The following is a 23,322-nucleotide window of genomic DNA, read 5'->3' as shown; positions in this document are numbered from 1 at the left end:
ACCGTTATAACTAAAAAACAGTCAAGAAAAACTCCTTCGTATTTAATAGATTATCGGGGACTTATTACTAAGCTGTTCACAACAAAAAAAACGAAAACACACAATGCATTGCGGTATACAGAAAAACAGGGTTAAGTAAAAGAGACATGTCAGACTTATATCGCTAATCCATAGAAAATTTATATGTTAATAATATAATATTAGAGTTTCTATACGTATTGTATTCAGTTTTTGTAGAAAAAAACTTGTAACAAATGGGACTTGAACCCATGACATTTTACCGATTAAGATGTCGATGCAAATTTTACCGAAACTATACATTCTTAAAATACCGTATATTATTCACTGAATTGAATGTGAATTGCTGTTGCTATAACTCCATTGTGTGGAGTCAGGGAGATTGAGCATTATTTTCAATACATAATGTAAATTCAGTGACAAACTAAATTTCAAACATAGCTGTCCTCCCGAGCATTTGGTTGTCTCCTTTTGTACGGACTTTTGATTTCGACTTAGCCCCGTTTTCCTGCAGCGCGCGGTAGAAAGATTCGCATTCTTTCGAAGCGTGCAGATTTGTGAATGTGCTTACCGGTAGCTGCGGCAGCTTCGGCTCCCTGTTCATTGACTTCGATGAAAGCCTTCTGGATGGCTTCGGATACGTACAGCTGCTCATCATTTTCCAACAATCCCTTGAGTTGCGCGTTAACTTCATCGAAAATACGGGCCATTCCCAACTGTGAAAGAGAAAACATTTGTATATAAAATTATGTATGTTTTAACAATCATTAATAGAGCATGCTTTGTGGAAATTGAATTCAGAGTGTTTCGGTATAATTCTCTGAATTCTCAAAGCTCTGACATTTGCTTATATACCCGTAACATACATAGTACCAAAGATAATACTTTAAACAAATCAAGGTCACTAAATGAAAAAAAATATTAACCTTGACCAATCAGAGGGTAAACATATCAAAACCTTTTTTCATACTATATTAAATTATCATTACATTCTATCTCAAATCTGTGTATTTCTGTTGAGGAATCGGACAACTTGACAACGCAATTTGGACACCATGACAACATCCATCTTGATGCTAGTAAAGATGAATAAAATATGTGAAGAAATAACAGTAGGTATTTAAAAACTTGAAATAGGAAATAAGAATAAGGAGGCATGTCTCACCTTAGGCAGAACTTTGTTAAGGTCGATGGTGGTCTCAATCTTGAACTTGGGCAGGTCAACGGTGACTTCGACCTTCCTCATGCGTTGGAGCATCTCGTTGAGGCTGGCACCTGCGGCAAGCTTCTCTTCGAGGGCGGCCAAACCTTCGATCTGATTGGGGAGGACGATGACCATGGACATCTCGTTCTTCTCATACGGCAACTCGAGGATCTGCAAACGGACAAATACATAATCATAAGTTCAGTCAAAAATTAGGAGAAATAGACCCGTAATCGTCTTCAATTGACACGTAAGGTAGATCACAATGTTTACTACAGAATGGAGCATATTAACGGGATTGCTCTAGTAACTAGTTTGTTCATGTTCTTGACATAATTGTGTATGTTCCAAAAATTGAAAACACCTCAGATATATTACCCACTAGAAAAAAATCATATTTGAAAAAAATTAGAAACTCAACTGGATTTGAACCCGTATAAGCATTGGTGTCGCTCCAATCTGTGCATTAACCAATGTTACGAGCCTCCTATCTTATTATGACAATTTAAACTAGTAGGTCATATTTGAAATGCTTAGTAATCTTTAGTAATTAATATTCCTTGATTTAATACACAAAAACCGATAGTCAATAATAACGCAATTTGATAATCATTTCATGTATGACCTACTAGTTTAAATTGTTATAATTAGATAGGAGGCTCATAGCATAATTGGTTAATGCACAAATTGGCCCGACACCGATGGTTATACAGGTTCAAATCCCGTCAGGTTTTGTATTTTTTTGGGTGTTTTCAAGTTATGTATGTTCAATATATGGAATGTTACATTCTCAAAATCGTGTGAATTAGTCATTGAATAAAAGAAATGGTTTATGTAGATATAATGTTACATATTATGCCAAAAGACAAGGACAACATGTCCAATCTAGCTATATGACTTCTTACAGCTTGATTATAGGATAATGTAGTATAATTGAAGTAAGCTAGTCACCTTGGCGTCCCACTCAGGAATGTCAGCGTAGAAGAAATCAGTAGTCTTGTGCATCATATCGACTTGGGTCTTTTCCTTGTTGTTGAGGTGGAAGTCCATCTTTTTGGTTTCCCCGGCGTTGAACTTGTTCTGCCACAATCCCTGTCAAAAATAATAAAAAAAATTAGTATGTGATACAACGGCATGGAAAGAAAACCCTTTTCCATGGAAATTGTGTCATTGACAACCATTGGGTGTATTGATGTTTATTTATAAAGGTCTAATTACATGAGCAGACTCATACTGATTGTCGTGAACAATTGCATACAAAGATTCAAATATTAATTCAACTAGCTTGACTCTTGTTTTGTAGGTACGAGTGAAGCCAGAAGAGCATCTCCCGCCCGAAACAACTCTCAAGCAACAGACATGTAAAACCTTCAACAGACTGAAAACTATGGCAATGCAGATCTGACTCAACATAATGAAATAGGGGCACTCCGATAACTAAGTCTATAAAGTTGTGACTATACTATGCTGCACGACGCGTACTATCACGTGGCGTCACAGTAAGCTGCCACTACGGGAAAAAAGTGTGTATTGTCATTTTTCTGGTGTTTAAAATGTTATCAGACTGATGCTCCCTTCCCAAGTCAAAAATTTGCCGAAATCAGCAAAACAATGAGGTCACCTCACGTTGTGTCGCACTGCATCGACACCTGCATGACTCAATGAACGTTTTTTATCTTTTCTACATGCATACACATTTTCAACTCATGTCAAAATCGCGTCTTTTTTGTTTTTAGCGGTTGGCACTATGTATTTTCTATAAGAATGTTCTCCATTATCTATGGACTGCAGGTTGGGTTCTATTCAAAATATTATGTATGGATGTAAAATCGCAAGTAATTTTAACGTAGAAAATGTTAAAATTAATTTTAATTAATAATAAATAATCATTAAAAATATTAATACATTAGAGTTGGCACTCTCCATCATTGAATTTACAGAGATGGTGATCGTTCAAAATATTCTGCAAAATGAAGAAACTATAGACTACGCGACGTGCATGTCAATATAATCACAACTTTAGTGCAGCAAAATACAATGCACGAAACACCTGTTTCCATACAAGGCATGCCTACTACATTACAATTTCAATAACTTTCAAATTCACTTTAGGGCATCGTGGAAAAATCCTGATAAACCAAGGGAGCCCATGAAGGAAGAAAACTTTGGTAATCTCTGGTTTAATAGATTCATCATTACCTTGAAATAGATAGCATTTACGAGGACCAGTCTGGTATCTTCGGTGAGAGAGTCGGACTTGATCAGATCCTTGATTTTTTTGTTAGTCTTGTCCTCAACCTGAAAAATAAAAAAAATCATATTTTTTCAAACATTTCTTATCAATGCATAGTTAAAACATGTGCAATTTTTTTTTGTTTTTATTTTTAAAAAAATGTGTCATTAATTAATATTGGATTGGTGCCATCATCTGGACAGGACATGTATGTATTTTCGGTTAAGAAAACAAGACAATATAATGCATTAGTTATCAATAGAAATACACCAATGCACAGTGTTTCAATTGTTGGAATGATATTAATTAATGTGAAATGTCATTTCATTATGATTGCGACTATTGTCATTTTCGCCTCTCGCGATTTGACTAGTTTGAAAAGCAACTGGCACTCTATGAATAGTATGGATTCACACCAAACACTTTCAACTATGTTGTTAGCGCCAACAGATTTTTTTCCAACCAACAATATTGCATCAACGCTGTGTGCGACTGTAAATTACTTTAATAGTATTTTATGTATGCCAACAATATCACATCGACAAAGTCAATATGATGCAGTTGAGAAGAATTTATATTAAGAGGATCGATTATTGTCCATTAACTTAAGTCCAAAGAGTGACCCAGGCAGCAGGATTCAAGTATGTCACCCGCAGATCATAAGCTGATCATGTTAATATCTACTTAACGACGCAAGGAAATTATGATACAGTATCAGTTGATGAACCATATGCAGATAAACTTACCCATGTGTTGATGGTGTGAGCGGCCGCTACTGAGTTTGCGAAGTTGATGTTCTCGGCTTCGGACTGGAAGATATCAACGGCGTTGGCCTTGAAGTCCTTGTGGAGAAGGTACTTTGGTCCGTCCTTGACGAAGACTTTGTTGGCGACATTCAAGGTCACTCCCTGGACGGAGTTCAACCTCTTAATGGCAGGCTTGAAAGCGGACCGGGTCTGTTGGGAGAAAGACAAGAGAATTCAAGTTAATCGTGTACAGTTGAGATAATTTGTGACAGTCATTCAATTATTCAAGACAAAATACCGGTTACTAAAACTCAATTCAGACAGTGATTATTCATACGCTGAACAACATGTCCGGATCATTGCCATTTCAATTATTTGAAAACATATTACATCACATACTCTTATTTGGATCCTGGCCCATTGGTTTCTCTTTTGGTATTTTCTATCCACTGTTACTGAGGTACCTATATATGCATAAGTAATATTCCGTATATGAGAAATCTCAGTGCGCCATAGGTACCCCAAAGGTCAAAAAGATGCTTGGCATTTTTATTGCAAATCATGGAGAACGCGTGAATACAAAATACTCGTAAATTCCAAATATGATATCACAAAATTTTGAAACAATAAATAATTCCTGGTGCTTTGTTGTGACACCCGAGCTGTTTAATTGAATGAATTTTGCGTGAATTTTCAACAGTCATTAAAAGAAACACAAACAGTGACAAAAAAACTTACGAAGTTAGCGTCGGGAAGGTAGAGGGCTTTGTTGAGATCGGCGAGGGTCTCATCAGTAGCTCCGAGAGAAAGCATAGCCAACACAATCTCGGCAGACAGGGGGGACATAATCAGATTCTTGCCGGGGTTTTCAGCTGCAGTTTCCTAAACAAATAATATAATAATATAAGTACACGAAAGAAACATCGGAAAATTGCGCTATGAAAACACTAGAGAACATTGTGTTTTCATAGCGGCATTTTTTTTTTAATGATTTCCTATTAAAAGTTGTTCTGATCCAAATTCAAAAATTTCCTTTTGTTTTTAAATTGATCTGTTCCAAATTCAAAAGTATTATCTCTAATTATTTGTTATTCCTAGTGTTTTGTATGAAAATGAATGTGTTTATAATATTTACCTTGTAGAACTGTGCGGAGAATTGGTTGATTGACTCTTTGAGGGTAAGTGCCTCCTGCTGTTCCTTTTCGGTCGCCATATCTGCTGGTTTGGATGCCACAAAGACAACAAACGACACAAAGAGGAAAGCTGTGAACAAAAAAATATACATAATAATTAGTAAACGATAAATAAATAACTTTCATTCGCCTGATGGGTATGTATGCGCATGCCAATAGAGATAATTGACTTTAAGTGTTGACATATTTTAATACATATGCAATCGGTGCAATGGTATTTATATCCAAGAAACAAGGACATACATTGTATATAATATCTGTATAATTTTCGGTATACAGTTGCTATCTGAACACTTTAACTACTCATGATGAATTTTTGCAAGTGTGTTATTTTCAAGAAGTTTTATCTTAACTTAGAAACTTAATTAAGAAGTGTTACAATACTGTGCAACTTTCATCAAAACTGCTTCAGTAGTTCTTGAGTTATAACGATACAGACAGATAAAAAATTTAAAGAGAGTTTTATTTTTATTATAGTATGTCATGGGTATGGACACACTAAGCCAGATATCGAGGAGAGTTAAGGCTTTCAGGATGTGGCTGTATTTAGATGCGTCCTCAAAAATTCTTATACTGACATGGTGACACAAACGAATGGGAAAATAACTGAGAATTTCTGCGTAATATCAAAATTAAAAAACTACAGTACGTCGGAGATTACGTTACAATAAAAGTATAACTTTCCCCATCTCGTTATCCAAGAAAAGATCAACAGTAAACATAGCAGATGATGACGACACATTTCGTGGCTAAAGCACCTCCGTGATTGGTATAAGTGCAACTCCACTGAACTGTTCCGGGGTAGCAGATCATAGAGCAAAGATCGTCCTGATGATGACTGACTTCCCATCAGGGATGGCACAATAAAAAGAAGATTCACAGATAGTATACCACAATTATTTACGCTTGTTTCTTAAGATAAAAAATATATACCTATGCAACTTTCATAATATAATATATTATTTTTAACACCACAGCAGGCCATGAGGCCAAATGACAGTATTGGAGTTAATAGTAGAAGTGAAACGATCACATAAACACCCATGCTTTGAGAAAATCACATGAATATATTGTGACCTCACCGGGAAACAAACTCGGAGCCCCCAGATGAAAGCCCAGTGCCTTAAAACACTGAACCATGAAGCCTCTGATACAGGAACTAATGTCAGTACTGGGTAATTTTATCAAAATAGCATACCATATCACATGTTAATATGAATAATAATTATACATATATATAATATATGCAATACAGTTGCTGTTTTATAAACACATGATGCCTAGTGACTCAATTGTTATGTTGTAAAGTAATTTGAGAATTTTTAATAATAGCGTAATCTACAGTTGACTAATGAACCAATGACATACTATAATTCTAACTATAGAAACCAGCTAGATTAAAACTAGAACTTTCTTCCAGAATGTATAATTAAATCAAATAATTAATATTATAATATTATTGTCTACAAATTTGAACATCAAAATAAGAAAATAAAACCGCCTGTACTGAAAATCTATTACATTGTATCATGTTTCTATATTAAGAATGTACCCACGCAAATGAATTTTAATGTGCAATATTCTAATACATTCTATAGTCATGACGACTGAAATATTTACCTATCTTACAGGACTTAGTCATTAGCGAATTTCACAGTTTTTGACTTGCAACAACAAAATTTTGTTTATATAGACTGTTCCAAGCCAAAAGGGCGACAAATCACTACTTTTCAGGAGAGCAAAAAGAGTGAAAATTTTTTATCTTAATAAGAACAACTTCATTTCTTTACAACTTCTTTCTTAGTACCTATTGTAGTTTTTTTTCTTTCATTTACGGTAGAATAATATTATTTTGGAGTATGTAGTGTTAATTTATTTATTTATTTGCAATTAGAATTTTTAAATCACTTAATTCCTTTTGGCTGTCCAAGAAAAAATACAGTTATACCTATAGTTTATAAGGAAAACACCTAATTGTTTTTTTTGCCATTATTTTATTCATGTTTTTGTATGTATTCCTGTTATGTTATATTTGTTTATTATAATCATTTTAATTTTGGTATGTTACGTTAGTGGTAGGTACGTTAATTTTTATTGGCTTTCTATGTCTAGGGTAATCACTTACGTCCAATTTGGAAAATCATAACTCTGTTCACAATCATCTATGAAGAACGCCTTTTTGCCAGTCTGTAGACATTTTTTTTTAAACCTAACCTCATATGAACATAGTTATGCAGAATGTAGCCAGTCCATATTAAAGTCGAGCTGAGATAATGGCACTTTAGTAACAACATGATTATTAAAAATATATATAAAAATGTAAAATGTCAAATTGTAAATAGTATTTTATTTCAAGAATATTTTTTTTGCAGCTTGGCTATTTTCAGCAGAATGTAGAGAAAACCTTCTCGCATCTGATCTATATCAAATCTCATTTTTTATTTTTTGTGGACTGGCTACTTTTTGCATAACTATGTCCATATTTAACTCAAAATCACCAAATGTAACTTACTTTAGCGCTTACATTTACACAGATCAATAAAATAAAAATATGAAAGCCAGTTACCCCGGACCAAGGTTTTGACGACGGGCTATTTTTGTCGAATCGCCCATAGCATACCTAAACTATTATGGTTTGGTGGTGAGGCAAGGTTTATTTGAATTTAAAAAAAAAAAAACCAGTACCATCTGCAAATTGTATTCTTAGTTCAATGAAAACAATAATATGTATGACTGATAAAGTTTAGTGTACACTATTTATGTCGGATCTTAAAACTCTACCTCTACCTTTCGCCACTGGTGGATATGGATAAAAAGGTAATATGGAAAATATTTCTTTCATAATGGCAACACAGTCTTTAGTGATCAAATATTTCAAAGGTGACCTGTCGGTTCAAGTGATGACCTAACAGTTCAAATTTGACCGAGCCACTGGTGATACTGACAAAATTAATGGCAATAATTTTATTATGATCGGTATTATTTGGATGCTAAACTAAAAGCAAGGGTAAATATGCCGCAGTCATATATTTTTTTTACTAACACAGTTTATTCCATGTAGATATTTTTATCAAATACCCTTTTCTGTTGGCGCAGATGCTTTTCGATCCAATAATTGTTAATTTAAAATTTGAAAGTTTCATACATTTCGATGCATCATTACATGTACTAAGATTATATTAGGCTATATTAGGTTGGGGTAGGTTAGGTTAGGTTGGGTTTAGTCTAAAAAGAATGTTATAAAAACTGCTGCACGTTTACCAAAGCAAGATTTACAAATAAAAGCTATAAAGTCTGTGGTCACGTACGCCTACGAAACCTGGACATTAAAATATTTTTTAAAGAAAAATTCTAGGCTGTATTTATAATGCCAATTGAAGGAGAAACTGTTCCAGGTAGCAGATGACAAAAGGTTTCCCTGATGGTGGCCAGCCTTCATTGGTTGATGACACAGGAAGACGGAGAATTATAATCATTTAAAAAATATTATACAGCTAATGAGTACTTCTGGTATAATCTAGAGCTTGGCATTGTTTTATGACGAACATATAAACATAGATTAAACCTAATCTACGAGATAAACTGAAGTATTTGACGATAATTTTAAAACCATTTATATATTTTACAATTTGTCTTTATCGATGTGTTGTTCAAATTAACACATTTTTAAATAGATAATATTTAACTGGCAAAGATTATTAAATGATAAGGTAATTATACAGTACGCCAGTAAGTACTCCATATTGTAGAAATGGCGATTTTTTTTTTCTTTTTTTTCACAACATAATATAAGCCATGATTATTGTCAAAAGGAGACAGTCTTAGTATGTGAGATTTTTTTGTTGGACGTTTACAAGCAGCTTTGCCAGATCTAGCATTTTTCCATAGGCATCTTGTAAAAAACGCATCTGGCTCGTGGAGTTTTTACTAGCATATTTTGATGTCTCCAATAGCCTACAAGTTTAATTATTTTCATGCGCATCAAATTTCTGACTATCAGATACTTAATGCAGGAAGGTCGTTACCTATTTTAGTGAGAAATAAAACAAGGCAAAACAATTTCATGCATTATTTTTAATGTTTTTGTATATTATTCCGAATTTCCGCATATATAAAATAATAATTTTTCATCTAAAGGTATTTTCTTTAATTCTCTGTCTGTCCTACAAGAAAGAAGCTCTTGTATTCAAACATGAAATGAAACTTGAACGCCGTTGACACAATATAAATATTTGTTGTCAATTTTTAAATATATTTTTCTAAAAATGTATTGTTTTTACATGATTTTTGCACTTTTTTTCGATACGCGAAAGCAAAAGTTGACTTTGTCCCTGTTAGAATAAAAAAAATTACTTGCAATTTTATTTTCACAAAATCTAGCATTTCTTCCTGCCAATGTTTTCATACCCCGTCTGGCGTATTTTTGTCAACGACAGTCGGCAACACTGTGATCAATTCATGAAAATGAAAGCTGTCATTTTGACCATATGAAATAATGTATCTTGGCCAAAGTTCGACTAGTTAAAATATAATTTTAATTGAAGAATTTTTTAACTATAATATTTTATTGCTATATCTGTAAGTTACTATTTACTGTAATAGAATATGTTATATCAATGGTATTTGGTCACATTATAACAGTTACTAAAGTACCATCAATGATGGAAATTGAATCTTTTTCCACATCTACATGAAGACTTCTGTGACTTCCCAATAAAAATTGCAGACGCATGCCATGATTGTATGAAAAACAGTAAAAAATAAAGTGCCCTATGAAAGTTTACAAAAATGTTTAGGTTTCATCTCTATACTAAGGTCCTTTTAGATGTCAGTTCTGTTGTTTGTTCAGTTTTGAAACGGCAATGTATTCAGACGATCAGTTTAGTTGTCCGTTCAGTCTCAGTTGATAATTCAGTTGGGAAACGGCGATGTATATTTACGTATTTTTTATCCACTCAAAACTAATGTTATTCTTATAATAACTTTCTAAACACATTGGTTGGTATAATGCAGTACCTATATATGAAAAAATAATAATATTTAAATCGAAATTGGAAAAGTAGTATAAAAAATACACCAACATAGTAATTTACACGTTAATTTAACTGGCAACTCTAAAACAGATACGATAACTGATAGATAACCCATCTTGTCCCGTCTCAGTTTTCTCAGGCTTCAGTTTTGCATTTACACATCAGTTTAACTGATAGCTCGGTTGAAACGGAGACTGATCCGACAGCAAAACTGATCGTTTAAAATCACCATAACGTCTTTTAAGAAACAACACCGCGTAAGTCCCCATTTGGCGGTTTTGAGTTTTGAATAACATTCGGTAGGTAAAAAAATCCTACACTGTGTTCCTTCTATGGAAAAAAAAATTTTGAATGAAAAAATGTTTTTTTTTAACTAAACACAAAAAAAAATAAGTTAAAAGGTATCAGTTTACAATTTTTTGAGACGTTTTTTGTTTCCCCTGAAAATTTTAATTAATTGACTTCCGCGTGTTGTTTCTTAAGCGATGATAAGTAGGTTTTCTCCAACATTCTTGAGTATAAAAATGTTACATACTTATTCTAGATATTCTAAAATGAGAATGTCTATTTTAATTTGATTGATGCTAATAATCCAAATATACTAGGATAAATTTTAATTATTAATGGGCAAATATGCATCATAGAGATGGAATGTCAAATTTGAATTTTAAAATGGAATAATACAGTTTGGATCATTTAAAAATGGAATCATATATAGTGGGCGATAGCCATAAATCACACAGAAATGGCCAGCTGTATAAAAAGTTCAAGTATCAATTGAATTTGCAAGCAGTAGATACGTAACGTGCAAAAAAAAATTAATGCCCGCATGGCATAATTCAAGCACAATTTTTATGCACGTTATATTGTAATAAAGTTAGGGATTTTATTAATACACTAAATATATTTTTTTATTTAGTTGAGACTATTTTGAAAAAATGTGTAGGTAGTTCCGTTAAAAATTTGACATGAAATATATGGGGGTGGAATAAATAATACTTCAGACACCTCTGCATGAATTAAATTCAATATAAGTAATGCATTTTGGTTGTCTAGCCTAGATTCTACAAACAGGGGTGGCAAAATCAACCAGCAGCAGATGGGGGCAATTTTACATGACAATATAAAAATATCCACAGAAACAAAATTATTATCACCGGAGAGGCACCGGTACAGCACCGATCCATGCGAGCGCATTTTTATCAGATCGGTGGATGGCATAGAATCATCCAGAAAAGTCATACGGGACTCAGGAAAAATATCTCGTGAAACGAGAATCAACTTTTATCATTATTTCTCGGGCGGGAACTCTCAATAGCAACCTCTAATAATTATGAATGTTCAATATTAAAGTTAACTGTAGTAAAGAGGGTTATTGAATTAGTGATACATTTACCGACATCCTTGAAGATACGGTTAGATTTTGATAATCTATACAGAATGAATCATACTTAATGTTAGTAGGTACTGAGTAATTGAGTAAGTTGTAAGGTTGACGTCATGCATAGATGTCTCCACTTAAACACAGTTTTACCATTTTGCTATATTTTACGTATGTACCTACCTAATGTTTTTTGTCCACTAAGAAAGTTAACAAAATTGAAATGAATGATTTTACCAATAGCTTTCAAAGTCAATACCTACATACTACATACCTACCTAACAAAATGACAATTTATTTTTAATCAATTATAAAAGACTGACAAAGTGTTAATACTCTCAACTGCTGAGTGTTTTTATCATATCGTTTTATCATGATTTATATCGGTTACGTATTAAAATGCAGATAATATTATTACGATAATATCCATTTATTATTACTCATCACCAGAAGATGAAAATAGAAATTTTATTTTTAAATACCTAATTAACTAAATTGGACAATAATAAAATTGTGTATTTGGCTTTGGCTGTTGGCATAGCATTTTTGTGGCAACCTTGCCACCAGAGCAATAACAATAATTATTTTGCAAAGTATACCATAATCTATGGCAGGGTTTAAAACTTTTTCGATTCACTCTGAGCATGCAATTTAAAATGTAAACTTTAGAATTACTTACGAGACCTTTTTTAACTTTTTCGACCTGCCAATCGAAAGTGTTTCTATTAAGAGGTTTCATCTACATGTCAATCTATGCGTAGTATTATTAATTTTTCCATTTTTGTTTAAAATTTAATTAAAACCAAATAAAGAAAAATGTAATTTTTTAAAAGAAAAAGGATGGTAGTCATCTTAGAGATAAGAGAAGAGCAGTTTATATTTTGATATCGCCTGAAAAAAACTGGCACCGAAGCATACGAATGTATCATTGTAATTAAGTATGCATCAGTGTATTGAATTAACATTGTCGGGAATTAAATAATACAATTTTTCTTCCAAACAGCCGACGGCGTACATTTTGAACGCCACTGATATGTTGTCTTAATTACTATAGCACAGACTTTATATTAGTATTGTTACACAGCTCCCTAAAAAAAGTAGGTAGGTACTTAATAAATTCATTTTTTCAACATTGCAACTATTTAGACGGAAATATATCGCACCGTTATTCATAGTGACTGTTAAAAACACAATATTAAAAGAAAGATCATAAAAATATCAATAAATTAATATAAAATGTAATTTTTTAAAAGAAAAAGGATGGTAGTCATCTTAGAGATAAGAGAAGAGCAGTTTATATTTTGATATCGCCTGAAAAAAACTGGCACCGAAGCATACGAATGTATCATTGTAATTATGCATCAGTGTATTGAATTAACATTGTCGGGAATTAAATAATACAATTTTTCTTCCAAACAGCCGACGACGTACATTTTGAGCGCCACTGATATGTTGTCTTAATTACTATAGCACAGACTCTATATTAGTATTGTTACACAGCTCCCTAAAAAAAGTAGGTAGGTACTTAATAAATACGTTTTTTCAACATTGCAACTATTTAGACGAAAATATACCTATCTCACCGTTATTCATAGTGACTGTTAAAAACACAATATTAAAAGAAAGGTCATAAAAATATCAATAAATTAATATAAAATGTAATTTTTTAAAAGAAAAAGGATGGTAGTCATCTTAGAGATAAGAGAAGAGCAGTTTATATTTTGATATCGCCTGAAAAAAACTGGCACCGAAGCATACGAATCTATCATTGTAATTGTGTATCAGTGTATTGAATTAACATTGTCGGGAATTAAATAATATAATTTTTCTTCCAAACAGCCGACGACGTACATTTTGAACGCCACTGATGTGTTGTCTTAATTACACAGCACAGACTCTATATTAGTATTGTTACACAGCTCCCTAAAAAAAAGTAGGTAGGTACTCAATAAATACGTTTTTTCAACATTGCAACTATTTAGACGGAAATATATCTCACCGTTATTCATAGTGACTGTTATTAAAACACAATATTAAAAGAAAGATCATAAAAATATCAATAAATTAATATAAAATAACTATATTGTAGGAGTGTTGCCACTAATCACAAAAAACCGCACCCACTTTTTATACGAATTAGATCCAGACAAAAATACTCATGGAATGACGAGTTTTGTTAAGTAAATTGTTTTAATTTACCGATAAATGTCGTGTTTATTCAATGAGCACAGTATTCCTTGAGAGTTTTTTATTTGAAATACAAACATAAGCTGTGCTAATAACAGCGATTGTATAAATAATATAAAAAATGCGAAATAATTATCTTACTGTATGAAAATTACTTCAGAGACCTGAACGACCGGCAAGCACCGCTCTCAAATGTCAACTGACGTTTCGTTTGGCTGATTTTTTAATAGAATCACGCGAAGTGAGTGATCGACCGGCATATTTTGTATATCTGACGCATCTGTGACTCCATGGAATACACAGAATTGTTGTGAAATAGCTACTTTTTTATTGTTTACGTCTATAATAGATTCAAATACTAATAAATGAAGTCGTCCAACCGTTGATAGGTACTTCCAATCTTTTCTAAAACAGTGATTATTTTTTACGCCAACTGCCTACCTATTACCTAAACCCAAAAACATTTGTCAGTAACGTAAAGTGATCATTATAACGTAACATTAACTGCATTGTGAGGTGACAAACAGACAAAACAATTAACAGACATTATTTGATTATTTTGATTCTGATATTCTTGACAGCATAACCTATAAAATTATGACTCATAGACAAAATAAATATAATAATATAAAGTAGTACTATAAACAATAGACAATAAAGTAAATAAACATTCCCTATTTAGTGACAACGATTAAATTCTATATAAATATAAAAATATCTACCTTTTACAGCGCTTTCGAGTAATCTTGATAAATTTATAATGTTAGCGCTCGCCATTAGCAAAACTTAGTTTTGGTTTGACCTTGGATCTATGACGCCGCTCGCTATTCGTTTTTTTTTATAAATGAACATTTTAGCCGGCCGGTGGATACAATGCAGCGATTATGCCATAGCATAGCAGTGTTGCTACAAAAAAGATATTATTGTTGAAATATCGGGAAAATAAAGTTATAATTTTTGCTTACACGTTCAAAAATATTTGAGATGAAGCGGTTAACTAATTCATTTCTCCATTTTCAGAAATAAAAAAGTACTCTCAAGTATGGAGCATACTTCGATTCAAAATAAAGTATCTAGGTACCTAACTTTTAGTATATCATTTGCATTGACTGGCCATAGTCATGTGACGAATTTTCTGTTGCAAAATAGCGTGACGTGTCATCTGGTCAGTACTACGATTCTTGGAAGTCTCTTCAAAATTGTATTACAAACTATTGCGTAACATTTTTGTATATAAAAACTACATCTGTGTATTTAACTTAATCTGAGTTCGCTCTGCTATATAATTATTTGTGTTTTTGGTTTTCCTTTATAAATGTACACGCATTAATTATATTACCTATTGAGTATAGGTATTTCCTCACATTCCTATAAAATCTCAACACCAAAGTAGACACGCTTTGAAAGAATAGATCCAATACATCTGACGAAACCCTATAAAATCACCCTTATTGTAATTTAAGTGGAGTCCGTATACCATTTGTATTTTTACAATAAATCTAAAAACGCGTTCAGAAGACTTAGGACAATATAATGAACGTAGATAGGTTTATAAAATAACCCCGAAATAAAATAGCGCCACGGGCGAATTTTTTACAATTTGAGTAAATATAAGATGTGCGTTTATCTCAATTATCTGGTCAACCCGCTACGCCTGGCCCCCCTTGAGCCCGGGCCCCTAGGCTAGAGCCCTGCAGCCCTCCCCCCCCCCGCTGTGGGGGACCATGAGCCTTACCCACTATCCCCTCGATCTGCAATACATTTAAATTACACTATTGCTTAAAAGACGTAATATTTATGCATTTGTACCTATTTGGAAATGTGCCATATATATTATGTAGGTACCTAAGTATAATAATTCCCTGATGAATTTTACAGGCGCCATTTAAAAGTTAACATGCACACCAGAGATCAAGTATCGTAGTAGGTATTAAAAATGTATTTTTAAATCAGTACAGCGATATTCAAATATTCGCATTTTTGCCCAGAATGTTGTCTACATTTTTTTACCATTGTAGTTTACATTGCGCTGTCAAAATAGCCCGCCATATCGTGTCAGTGGCGCACTGAATTCAATCGAAAACACATAGAAAAGGCAGAAAAAAACAAAACAAAAAATATTATCCCGCGAGCCGATAATTTACGTAAGTAGAAAATACGATAAAATAATTGAAGAAGCGGAAAACACATTTTGAAAATACCCGATATACTGGATTATTTGTTAGTTTGGGTTAGTTTGGTTAGGTTATGTTTGGTTAGGTTAACCTAACAAATAACCCAGTTTATCGGCTATTTTCAAAATGTGTTTTCCGCTGTATTCCTGATAACCGAACAGTACCAAGATATTTAATACAATGAATAAAGTTTTGATTAAAAAGCATAATCAAATTAAAATGATATTTATTTATACACAATTCAATTATTATTTTTACACAATTAAACAAAAAAATAACCATGTGTAATGCCGAGTAGGTACCTTGCGTTTGTATACAGCCATTGATATACTACTAGATGAGCAGTTCCCATACAAGTGTCATTTTAAAAATATACCACAAAAGATATTACGAATATCGTCTTATAATATTTCCTTGTAGGTATAATGCGTTAAGACCGATAACATGGATTCCCGAATTTCACCCGTATTGCCCTGGCTGTAAAACTAAATTTGCGTTCTTGGAATAGTGAACCTAAGGGTGCTGCAACGCAAAGCAGACAGAGCAAGTCGTCATGCGCTGACTATTAGTTAGAGTAAGATGCAAGCTAGATCGGGCTTACTCAGTAAGTTTTAACAAAGGCCGAGTCAATGAAAATCGGGCGTCATTTTAAGAAGCATATGATTCATCCAGTAGTATATCAATGTATACAGCTGACTGATTCGCACATGCGCGTTGGGTAAACCCTGATCAAGTTGACGGCTAACTTCATCATGTCGCACTTTCGTAATGGTGTGCGCGCGCAGCTCTCAATTTTACCCTCTACTAAACGCGCCAAAAGAAGTATAACTTCAAAAATTAGAGAAAAATCTACTTTTTTGTCAACCGATATTTTGCCATTCAGAATTATAATTATTAAGGGATTTTTTCTTCCTTCAAGGCAACCTCATGACTGAATATGTATGATGACACGGTCTATTTGGCTGTTGAATAGCCTTCTCAACGTATTATCCTGTCACCTCTTGATATTGTATGGCAGTGAACTCATGAATTGTTGATGAGACCATCTGAGGCATCCAATGTTGCTTTAAGGGGGGACATGCTCGTCGAAGGTCAAAATTGAGTTTTTATTGTATTTTCAAACCATGATCCTGGACACTGCTTAAACGTTGTAGATAATCTATTTATATAATTTTGAAGCCTTATTATCCTTTATAGTTATTTTAAACATTTGATGACTGCATGAAGTATTTTTGTTACATAAAATAGTATTCTTTTAAACCTCTCGCTCTAATGTTTTAGAATATAGTCATATTTCAGTACGTCCATGTGAGGTGGTGTTAAGATTTTTTACATTTATTAATTTTTAAACGCATTTATAAAACCATTAGCATAATTTATTACGAGATAATTTTTGTAAAATATTTACGATAAAAAATTATATTGATAATCTCTGTGATCCCAAATTTGACAAGAATTAGGCATTTTATTATTCAAAAAATCGGCAAGATTAACACATTTGAAAATGATTCTAAGGATATTTATTATAAGCTATGTCTTTGACCATTCAAGTGTGATAAACATCTTATGAATAATGATTGCTTTATAATAATTATTGACCTAAGAATAAGGTAGTGTTTTTTTGAAATACGACATTTCTTTTGTCGTTCCCCAGTGGTTAAGCTACAACATACGGCCGTAGCCATAAATTGAAAAATTATAATTGAAGTAGGGAGTAAAATGATATTGACGCGCGTGTTTGAACATGTACCGTTTAAAAAAAAATAAAAAAAAATTCGGTTAAGTACATGTTCAAACACGCGCGTTAACATAATTTTACTCCCTATTTTAATTATAGTTTGTCATTTTATGGCTACGGCCGTATGTTGTAGCTTAATTACTAGGGAATGACAAAAGAAATGGCGTATTTCAAAAAAACACTACCTTATTCTTAGGTCAATAATTATTATAAAGCAATCATTATTCATAAGATGTTTATCACACTTGAATGGTCAAAGACATAGCTTATAATAAATATCCTTAGAATCATTTTCAAATGTGTTGATCTTGCCGATTTTTTGAATAATAAAATGCCTAATTCTTGTCAAATTTGGGATCACAGAGATTATCAAAATATTTTTTTATCGTGAATATTTTACAAAAATTATCTCGTAATAAATTATACTAATGGTTTTATAAATGCGTTTAAAAATTAATAAATGTAAAAAATCTTAACACCACTGCACAGTTATGTACCGAAATATGACCATATTCTAAAACATTAGAGCGAGAGGTTTAAAAGAATACTATTTTATGTAACAAAAATACTTCATGCAGTCATCAAATGTTTAAAATAACTATAAAGGATAATAAGGCTTCAAAATTATATAAATAGACTATCCACAACGTTTAAGGAGTGTCCAGGATCATGGTTTGAAAATACAATAAAAACTCAATTTTGACCTTCGACGAGCATGTCCCCCCTTAATGTTCTGACTTATTATTAACGTTAAACCGCGCGTATTCATAGATGCGGTATGCCGCAATAACTCGTAGACTAGCACCCGTTGTTATAGCGACAGGAGCATCGCGAGACTCAAAAAGCGGAGCTAATATCTATGTGCATGTTATAAAGGTATATCGGAAGGCTTTGATTTTTTTTCTATTAGGTATAGGTACCTACATAAGTATTTATATATATATATATATACACATAATCCGTTGTTAACTCTAAAATCTAAATACTTACCTAGATTATCGACTTACCAGTTTTTGGTAGCAACCCCACGGATTAATATATTGTGTTAATCCTTTAGCCTTTAGCAATCAAAAATGAACTATTATGGATATTTTTATGAAATGGATTCTCCCCCAAACTATTTTCTGTGTGCACGCCTGTAAAATATCATTTTACCTACATAGTAAAATGTATATAGGTAAAAATAGAAGTATCTATACAGCAGACATCTCACCTACCTATCTAAATTCAAGGCTAAGCGTGTACAAAAAAATACGGATGTTTTAGTACTAATTATTTAATTAGGAGAAAAAATGTAATTTTATTGTTTGCGAAATGAAGTAGGTAGGTATCTACGACCAAGGCATGAACAAAATCTAATCATGAGTGCGAGTGAAAAGACATCCGACATCACGCTAGAGTGAGATGGAATGTGTATTTGAATGTTTTTAAATCGATTTTGCCCTATAATAATGTCTTACGATGATGCAAATAGTGCAGTACAGACTTATCTGAAGAATGGGATGGGGGAGCCACTGTCGAAAACTACCCAATCCAGACTCGTAACTGGACAAAATCTGACATTCGAATGACATTTTCAAAATGGCGTCCTATGGTAGTTCGTTGGTCCATTTTTGGCCATTCTACAGATAAGTTTGTAGGTCTGTAGCCTAATTTGAAAGGGTATGTTTACAATTATTTTGAAAAAAGAAGGTTTGAAAAATATCTAAAGCGGGTTTTGTAAAATTCCCAGAGTGATTTTGCGACCGACTCAATTATTTGTTTAGCTGAGTCATCATCACATCAATGAATATACATTTTCCTATAATATAACGTGTATCATATTGGTTTCTATGGGTTACACCCGTTTCCTAAACATGTCGATAATACGTTGAAGTGTTTTATCAATATATTGTATTATCATTTATCACAATTTTATTTTCTATTTACGGTGATTTCCTCAAACTATGTGTGATAGCGTGGAGCAGTCAACTCTTTTAATGTAGGTGAGTAGATAACATGGAATTATCGATTATTTCCCACCCAGGTAGGTAATTAGTTTCCCGTACAGGTATGCGCCTACGTGAAAAAGTGTGTTAACTTCCGTTAACGGCCCACGTGCGCCACGTAGGTCAAAATTAGAGATGGAAAAACTGGTCGATTTTGAATAAGTATACATACTTACTACCAGTATAAAAAAATACTTAGTATAGAATCTTGTTCCAAAATACTTTCTAGTATTTGGTATATACTATATAGAGCGTTTGGCGTGCGTATGCGACAAAAGTTTCATACTCAACTGAAACTAAAACCAACTCCATATAATATGTGAAATACGGCTCGGCTTCAATAAAATCGCTAAAAATACGCTGAGCTCCGCTTGTCGAATAGTCCCATTTATTATAAAATTTTAGACACATTTTAAATTTATGAGTTGTTTTTCTGTTAGGTTACAATATTCTTACTAACAAAAATGAATAACAGTGATTTTTTTTTAAATTTTAAACATGTTTTGAGCGATCATATAACAAACCTAAGCCTGTGCGTCATCTCACCACTGTGCTGCGACACAAAATTTATGACCTATTATTCATACATTCGAACGCAATATACTAATAAATTAAAATATTCCTATATTCAAGTGCTACCTCTCTCGCGCGCATTTAATGTCAATATTTTTGAAAGTCTACCAGCTGGCGACCGACTCGCGATGATATCATCACAAGTTTTTTGGAATACGTTTATTGGGCCACACATACTAAGTATCGGAAGTTTCATCCGAAACTTGAGTACACAAACTGGTGACATGGCAAAATTAAAAAAAAAAAAAAAAAACGATTTTTTTTTTCTTGGTTGGGTACATGTTCAAACACGCGCGATAACATGATCTTACTCCTTGCTACATTTATCGTTTGTCAATCTATGTTTATAATTTATAATTATTATTTATTTATTAATTTGCCGTATGTTGTAGCTCAACCACTGGGAAATGCCAATAGAAATGGCGTATTTCAAAAAAAATACTACCTTATTCTTAGGTCAATAATTATTATAAAACAATCATTATTCGTAGAATGTTTTATCACATTTGAATGGTCAAAGACATAGCTTATAATCAGTATCTTTAGAATTATCTTCAAATGTGTTAATCGTGCCCATTTTTTGAATAATAAAATGCCTAATTCTTGTCAAATTTGGGATCACAGAGATTATAAAATATAATTTTTTATCGTAAATATTTCACTATATAATGTTAACATTAATTTTACCAATGGTTTTATAAATGCGTTTAAAAATTAATAAACCTAAAAAAATTTAACACCACTGCACATGGATGTACTGAAATATGATTATATTCTAAAACATTATATCGAGAGGTTTAAAAGAATACTATTTTATGTAATAAAAATGCTTTATGCAGTCATCAAATGTTTAAAATAAATATATAGGATAATAAGGCTTCAAAATTATATAAATAGATTATCTAAAATGCTTAAGGAATGTCCAGGATTATGCTCTGAAAATACCATAAAATCTCCATGTTGACCTACGTGGCGCACGTGGGCCCTTAATACCGTGAAGTATTGTACATATTTCGACATAGTGTAGGTAATCGTGAATCATTGCTAAGCAACCAAAAGTGTTACAAAACTAACTATGTAGGTATGTCCAAATTACCTTCACGAAAAAAATCCAATTCCACTGATAAGTATCTGTCAGCAGCGGCGATTTTATTTGACGCAAATAACCAGATCGATTCGCCAAAAATAAAATGGGGCCTCGAAACAGTTCAAACCAGTCATGCAGCCATTAAATTATACCGAAATTTGAAAATAATGCGTTTTTATCACAAACTAGATATATTTTCTTTGACCGTATCCGAACATAATATGGGCCTCAACAAAATGGAGGATTGTATTAACAGATTTTTGTTTTTACGAGGAATGGCTGTTAGCCACTAGCTCAACCTATTAGGTCCCTCCTCTGACTTCAAACACACATTGAAAAACAATATGTACATCTGCCAGACCCAGGATTCGAACCGAACATGGGACCCACGACATTATAAACCGACGCGTTAACCGCTATACCTATTTACAATTAACAAACATATAAGAAACTATACCCCAGTACTCGACAGAAGTAGATACCTATAACATAGCAGTAGCGAAGGGTGGATGCAGGCTGTTAAGATCCGACATTAATAGTGCACACTAAACTTTTTCAGTCAAAACCATACATCATTAATTATTTTTAGATATTTTATAGATAGAAGAATATTTTTTATTGATTATGGTTTGGTATAGACAGGACTCAATGAATTTTAAATACCTAAGTATCTAACACCATCTGTAATAATATGTACCTATTCTTAATTCAACGAAATCAAATAAGTGTAACTGAAAAAGTCTACACTATTTTTGTCGGATCGCGCATAGCATACCTAAACTATTATGGTTTGGTTTAGGCAGAATTTAATTGAATTTTAAAAACTAACTACCACCATCTGCAATATGTATTCTTAGTACAAATAAAACAAATAAATCTGACTGACAAAGTTTAGTGTGCAGTATTTATGTCGAATCTTAACAGCCTACCTCCACCCCTCGCCACTGCTACATAGATTCTTTTAATTTAAAATAATATTATAATTGAAATAGGTGAATCGTAAAAAAATACGGCATTAATAATGTAATACCTAACTAATATTTACATTGAACAACTATATCAGAAACACCCCCGGTTTTAAGGCAGTATGTTACGGTCTCATAAAATTATCGATTTAGCATGTATAAACCAAATGGTTTATTATTTAAAAAAAAAATAGATACGTTTTAGTATGTTGTTTTGGGCCCCCAATATATCTCCAGGGGCCGTTTATGCGTAAAACCAGACCTGTGTGTATCATAAGTTTCTTCACAGTTTTGTTTATATTAAAAAAAATGTTTGCTCGTACAAATTTTCTCGCATAATAAAACTTTGTGTGCACACACTTCAATACGTCTTCAGCTTATTATAAATCTGTCTATAGCATTATTACCCATAGTCTATCTATATTCTATACTATACAACAAAATTTAAATATATTTACTATCTAACTAAAGCTTTTTGGTGCATTAGTAATAAGAATAAGACAAACCGCTATTGTTTTAATGTAGTTAATGGCCCCACCAAGCCACACCCGGTGGGTGTACTCACCTAAGTTTGGATGTGAAGTATTTTTTTTTTATGACTGGGAATGTCTCAGGAGCAGTTACCCAAGACTAAGGTCACCATACACTCGAACGTGCTTTGGCTAAATTTACATGACTTTAAGTTAAGAGTACCCACGTGAGAGATGAGCACGTAGATGCAATAATAAAAATTGTAGTAAGTAACAAAGGCTAATACAAAACTGCCGAACATTCTAAGTGAAGAGATCTTCACGTTGGCAGT

General features: G+C 32.7%; 1 protein-coding gene across 50 annotated transcripts in view; it reads right to left on the bottom strand.

Annotated features, from left to right (window-relative positions):
* The window catches only part of LOC147069105 (alaserpin-like), a 169,768-nt gene that overhangs the window by 124,765 nt on the left and 21,681 nt on the right, over positions 1–23,322 (bottom strand). For 27 of the 50 annotated variants that reach the window (XM_085951308.1, XM_085951312.1, XM_085951302.1 and 24 more), the window contains exons 2-8: positions 5,337–5,464; positions 4,940–5,083; positions 4,202–4,411; positions 3,422–3,520; positions 2,174–2,314; positions 1,184–1,393; positions 590–734 (exon numbers count right to left, since the gene is read on the bottom strand). In XM_085951308.1, the coding sequence (XP_085807434.1) occupies positions 590–734; positions 1,184–1,393; positions 2,174–2,314; positions 3,422–3,520; positions 4,202–4,411; positions 4,940–5,083; positions 5,337–5,464 (1,077 nt within the window). Of the gene's footprint in view, positions 1–589; positions 735–1,183; positions 1,394–2,173; positions 2,315–3,421; positions 3,521–4,201; positions 4,412–4,939; positions 5,084–5,336; positions 5,465–14,136; positions 14,197–23,322 lie in introns of those variants that run through there. The other 23 variants (XM_085951335.1, XM_085951338.1, XM_085951331.1 and 20 more) reach the window with 1 other exon arrangement.

The sequence above is a fragment of the Rhyacophila brunnea genome, unplaced genomic scaffold, assembly GCF_057557595.1.
Source record: "Rhyacophila brunnea isolate RB1 unplaced genomic scaffold, BYU_Rbru_1.0 scaffold_24, whole genome shotgun sequence".
Lineage (NCBI taxonomy): Eukaryota > Metazoa > Arthropoda > Insecta > Trichoptera > Rhyacophilidae > Rhyacophila > Rhyacophila brunnea.
The sequence above is the reverse complement of the archived record's forward strand: the minus strand, read 5'-3'. Positions and strand labels throughout refer to the sequence as shown.